Source organism: Cibotium barometz, chromosome 57, assembly GCF_041138505.1.
Source record: "Cibotium barometz isolate CiBa-2024 chromosome 57, ASM4113850v1, whole genome shotgun sequence".
NCBI lineage: Eukaryota > Viridiplantae > Streptophyta > Polypodiopsida > Cyatheales > Cibotiaceae > Cibotium > Cibotium barometz.
This window is the reverse complement of record NC_141102.1, coordinates 6,827,624-6,833,722: the sequence shown is the minus strand read 5'-3', so window position 1 is coordinate 6,833,722 and position 6,099 is coordinate 6,827,624. Positions and strand designations below refer to the sequence as shown.

At 41.6% G+C, this 6,099-nt stretch overlaps 1 protein-coding gene across 1 annotated transcript; it reads left to right on the top strand.

Annotated features, from left to right (window-relative positions):
• The first annotated feature begins 2,766 nt into the window (after window positions 1–2,766).
• LOC147606370 (uncharacterized) lies at window positions 2,767–6,046 on the top strand. The gene is made up of 2 exons (XM_086792298.1): window positions 2,767–3,520; window positions 3,795–6,046. Exon 2 carries the CDS (start codon window positions 3,867–3,869, stop codon window positions 5,157–5,159), a length of 1,293 nt encoding a protein of 430 aa, XP_086648424.1. The 5' UTR covers window positions 2,767–3,520; window positions 3,795–3,866; the 3' UTR covers window positions 5,160–6,046.
• Window positions 6,047–6,099: the final 53 nt, after the last annotated feature.

Here is a 6,099-nt window from a genome sequence, read left to right as displayed (position 1 = left end):
AAATATATTCACACCTATTTATCTTTGTGATAAAAAGGCTTGGAATTTATTACCTCTCATAATAAGTATATTCACACCTATTTATGTTTGTGATAATAAGGCTTGCTGTGAAAGTTTCATTTAAGTATAGTATTGTCTTTTTTACTATTCTAACTTATCATTAGTAAAGCATAGGATGCTCATCCATATGGTCAAAATGATGTTCTTTGAATATAGCATATCTAAAATGTCTTTCAATATTACGTCATTGAAATTTCCACAAGCTTTCTCTATAGACTCATGATTCATTTTAACAACTTCTTAGTCATAATGCATGATCAAAACATGAAATTAATCCACAAAATTAAGAATATTATGAAGACATATGCAAAGATCATTTAATGGAAGAAGATACTTGGAGAAGTTATGATGTGCTTAACAAAAGCATTTACTTAAGGTGAAATTATACTTTGTCTTGCATGTCATGTATAGCATGCATGTGTTTACTTAAGGTGAAATTATACTTTGTCTTGCATATCATGTATAGCATGCATGTGTTTATGAGTCATGTTAGAGAGAGAGAGAGAGAGAAGAGAGAGGATAATTTCTTCAAACAGCTTGGAATCGCACACATAAATGTCATTAAATTAACTAATGATGTATCTCACACATAAATGCCATTAAATTAACTAATGATGTTGGTGACTTGAAAGCTCTACATGCTTGAATCTCAAAGGTAATCATGATTCTAGCTTGAGGAGGTGTAAAGATGATAGGACTTGAAGACTAAAAGGACATGCACAAATATAAGAAAATGGAGCATCTTTTGTGGAGAGGTTATATACATTGACATATATTGTGTTGCACATGATTTTGATTAAAATGTCAAGCTCCTTGTAAAGTAGAAGACTTGAACACAATGGATCGATAAAAACTTTTTTAGAACATCCTTGGAACCCTAAAGTTACTGCTATTAAATTGACTAATGATGTGTTGGCATTTTAAAAGCTTTACATGCTTCAACTTGGAAGGCATTTATGCTTCTATCTTGAAGAGGTATAAAGATGGAAGGACTTGAAGATTAAAAGGACATGTACAAAGAAAAGAAATTGGAGCATCTTCTATGTGGAGGTCATATACACATAAATTGAGTAAGTTACACATGATTTTGATTTAGCAACACAAATAATGTCAAGCTCTTTGTAAAATTTAAGACTTGGAATAGTGAAAACCTTCCTAGATGTGTGTTAATAGGTTAACAAAGTGAAAACGTTCCTAGACGTGTGTTGATTAATTAAGTGTGTTGCATGTGATTTTGATTAGCAATACAAATAATGTTAAGCTCTTTGTAATATCTAAGACTTGGATTAGTGAAAACCTTCCTAGATGTGTGTTGATAATAGGTGCTCCTCGGTGGCCACTTCTAGCCAAAAAGTTTATCTTTTGAGCTAGGGTATACTCGCGCCTATGCATGGCAAGTAGTCATGTTTGGCATACCTAGGCGTGGTAGTGACTTCTCTTTTTGCAAGTGCTTTAAATTTGATTTTAATGCTAGATGTAAGTATGTTGTGGTAGTGACTTCTCTTTGTGCAAGTGCTTTAAACTTGATTTTAATGCTGGATGTAAGTATGTTGTGGTACGACTTCTCTTTGTGTAAGTGCTTTAAATTTGGTTTTAATGGGGGCTCTATGTGCCATGAGAATAGTGATTTATGATAGAACTCATTAAAGTCCTTAGAGAACTAGATTGGCTAATTAAAAAAAGATACTATCAAAATTAGTATCATGTTGGCTTGAGGATATGTTCCTAAGCTTATTGGATGGTCTTGTAGTTCAATTTCTCAAGATCGTAGTAAGGGAGGAGATGGAGAATAGTAGTCAAATGATAAATTTGTGTTATGTTAAGAAGCAAATCCATGCATGGGTGAATGAGTGCCTACATGGTGTCTACATGCGTGTGCCCCCATGCTTGTTCATTCTTAATTCATCCTTAAAAACCCAACATGTGTGGCTCTTAAAAAAGGCCTCAAAATCCCTATCAAGCATGTTTTATACAAGAGAACATGATTGATAGGCAAAACTCTTCAAGAATTGTTCAATTTTAGGGCCTTTACACATTTCTCTGGTAAAACACGAGCTCTCAACGACATTTTAAAGTGGATAGGGAGGTGGAAGGGGGAGACTCTCTATCCCCACAAGCTTGGCCAGGGGAGAACTCCTCAAAAATTGGGATTTCATGACCCTTTCAGTGTAATCTACGGTTCTAGGCTTGATGTGTAAATGCCTTTACAAATGTCAACAGTGCAATGAAAGGAAATGCCCTTTGGGCTAGCACTCTTGAAACATGGAATATGCTTTGCCTCCATTCAATTGGGAATGCCAGTTCCAAAAACATACCGTATCTCATCATGCCCACCATTAGTGGGCTTTGGAGATTTGAAGGAGGGAGCATCAAGGTGGCATGCAAAATTGCAAATGACTCACTGGGCTGACTTCCATGCTATGAGAAACTGGCAACAACCAGTTGTGGGTTCAACCTTTCAAAATCCAGTCTATCCACTTCACAACCACAGACGAGCTCGGAGAACTTTGTCTTCTTGCATTTAAATATCCCCAAAGTTGCGACTTCTTTTGGCAATTTAGAATGGTGTGGAAACCATTCCTATGAGTACAAAGTTAAAACCCTTAAGGGGGTGGAGGAGATTAAATGCTTTGTTCTTGATTCCATGTAGGAAAGATAAGGATTGTAAATGCACATAAAAGATCCTTGGGTGGTGGTGGGGTTGAAGGTGCATGTAAGGAGGGCATGTGTGTGTATGATCAGACTCAAGAGCACATGGCACAAACTATTTTAGAAGGAATCCCACTTGTAGCAAGATGCCAGCTCCAAGTGATCAATTAATGAGTGGAGTGATTACAACTGATTGGATGAAAGGTTGTCATGGCATACACAGACAGACACATTGATCAAAAGAGGCTCCATGCTCATTTGATGATCATCTCATAGCTATGGCGTCTTCCTCAGGCCCTATCTGATGAGCTTCTCAGAGCCATGGAGTCTCTCTCCGGCCCTATCTGATGAGCGTCTCATAGCTATGGAGTCTCTCCCAGGCCCTATCTGATGAGCTTTCAATTGCTTTTTCTCCCTTCTTCCGACCCACGGAACTTTCGTGGCTATGGCTTCTTTCTTTCATAGACCCAATTGCCCGTTTTAACAGAGCTTCAAGATTTTTGTGGCTGTGCTATGGCTTTTCTGGGCTTGAGCTTCTTTCTTTCATAGACCCATCTGAACGGAGCTTCAATCCATGGCTGTGTTCAAGGCTTCTTTCTTTCACAGACCCAGTTGAGCAGAGCTTCAAAGTTTTCCATGGCCATGGCTGCCTTCTTGCATAGATTCATTTGGTAGAAAAGCTTCAATACCCATTGGCTATCGCACCCTGCCGTCTCTCTTTCGGCGCCTTCAAGTCATAGCAACCCAATGAACCAATTCACACGTTTCCAGCCCACGACAGGCTTTTGCGCCCTGTGCATAGGGATTCGGGGTACTCTCTCTCTCTCTCTCTCTCTCTCTCTCTCTCACACACACACACACACACACATACACACACAAGTGCTTCTTGAAATTCGCTATTTCTTGCGCTTCTTGGAACATTTCTGTATTTTGTCTCAGCCCTGGTCCGTGTTCTAGCTTACCCCTAATCTCTCTATCAGCTTCACTCTGGCTTTCTTGGGACTGTTTCACCTGCCTGTTGCTACTGCCTCTTGCTAGCTCATTGGCAAGAAGGTCTTAGTTTTCTGCTCTTTGTTTTTTTGCAGCCCAAGTACCACTATGATAGGCGCAGCCTCTTGCTTTCCAAGAGTCTCAGATTAACCTCATCAGTGTCTGCAATGGAGGAGCTTGGCTATGGTAGGAAAAGAAAGAGTGGAGAGTCTAGTGATAGTGTAGATTCAGATTGGGTATTCAGACCAGACGCTCCCCCAAAGGCCAAGAAAAAGATGCTGCAGTATGATGGCAGAATTAGAGGTAGTGAGGAGGTCGGGGATAGTGACAATTTGCAATTCCGTCCAATCTTGGGCAGTGCCGCAACAGATGGTGTAGGCATAGACGGCGGCAAGCCTTGCGCCACTGTGGGCAGCATCCTCAAAGATGGCGGCGATTTCATGCATCCAAGCCATGGAAAAAAGAGTGTTGAGGATGATGAGAAGAAAGGGAAAGTAGCTCCAGAGCCCACTTTAAGCTCTCTGAGCAGTTGCAGGGAGGCTTTGGTGGGGGAATTGAAGGATGCATGCACCTGCATGCTTCAATGGATGCGGCGAGAAATGCATGGCATGTTGTGTGAAGCTCCTGCACCTCCTATACCCTTCCGACAGATAAAAAGCATCCAGGGCCTCAAGAAAGTACAGAGTACCCCACATGCTAGCCATGCGTCAAGGAGTAATCCAAGTGCTAACCTTGTCGCTTTAAGTGGTCATGGATTTACTGGGCAAAGTGGTGAGAATAGAAGTATAGGAGAGATGGGTAGGTGTGACAGTAGTGATGCAATAGGGGCCAGCTATGGAGTGCAGGCCTCTACCATTGTCAAGGATGTTGTAAATATCAGTGGCAAAAATGAGTGCAGGTATCATAGGCCTGAACTGGGCATTGCAGACCATGAGAGTGGGCAGAGAGCCAGAGTGAGAGATGTAAGCTTTGATGTGTGCAAGGAAGGGGTGATCCATACCAGGGAGAAAACTGGGCAAGTCGGAATTAGGTTGATAGATTGCAGTGTAGGAGATTTGGATTTCTTCGAGCGAGTGAATGAAGGGCAGGGAGGCATGGATCTTCCCATTCAAAGCAACATTAGCAAGAGTGAGCATTTCTCTGGTCAGAGTGGCATCAGCAGGAACATTTCGGAGCATGAATTCCATAATGTATGTAGAACAGAATTACTGACAGTTGAAGAGATGGGTTTCAGACTTGGGGCGTACTGCGATGGAGGGTTAGGCTCTGGGTCCCATAGGAATGTTGGATCAGTGATGAATCTATGGGGACATGGTAGTGTAAAGGAAGAAAGCGAGTTCAGGCCGTCTTTGGTCCTTGGTAACATTAGTAGCAGCTCAAGCATGGATGGTCTTGGGAACCATCAGGGGATGACTTGGAGAGCTCCCCCCCAAGGTGGAGGGCTTGCAAAGTCAGGCTGAAACTGCTGAGATTCGCAATTCTGCAGCTTTGAATGCAGTTTGGAACATGAGACAGAAGCATCAACTCTTCAGTGTCTGAATCTGAACCAATGAGTTTTGGATATGATGGAATTCCCCGAGTTTGGGAGTGGTGAAAGCATATCAGTAGCATCACTTGGAAGTGGTATCGGGCTAGACGACTCTACTGGGATGAGGGCTCTAAAAAACACCTGTTTTGGTCCTGCACCGCCCAACCATGCCGTCAGTTCATCACATTGCACTGTTAGACCCCTATGTCTTTTAAATAGGGAAATATGAAACACGTACCGCAAAGCCTAACATTTTTTCCAAGGCTTGCATACCCTCCCATCCAGCCTTATATGCTTGTGGATGATCGTTCTACTCTTTAACCATCTTTTATGGTATCTCATTGCATGAATGTTCCAAGGGGATGCTTTTTTGCATGAAAACCTTGTGATTGCCACCCTCCCCGGAACATGCGAGCAGGTTTTTTGTAGTGTGTGATGTTGAGGCGCCGCCACTGATAAAAGCCATTTGGGCCAATTGTGCAGCTTGCATTTTCTGCTCATGAGACTTGTGCTACCTGCTTTTGAGCTTGGGAAGACTTTGCATCATTTCATGCTAGCTCCTGCCCTGTCAAAGAGTGTTGGCATACAGCAGTATGTCATTGGAAGCTTGGTTCTATTGCAGGAAATGTATGCAAACTGCCATTAGTTAAACAAAGGTGGTGTTAAAGAGTTCCAACATACCATGTATATCCTTTTACAGTTGCCTGAGTAAGTTTTGCCAAATGTCTCACATACTACAAGTTCAAGATTTTGACCATCTTTTGTGACATCTCATGGCATTTGGCTATAATATAATCAAATCATTTTGCAGCTTGCAAAGGGTGAGTATTAGTTCAAAAACAGAGTGTGACTGGCTAATTGTTGGCTATCAC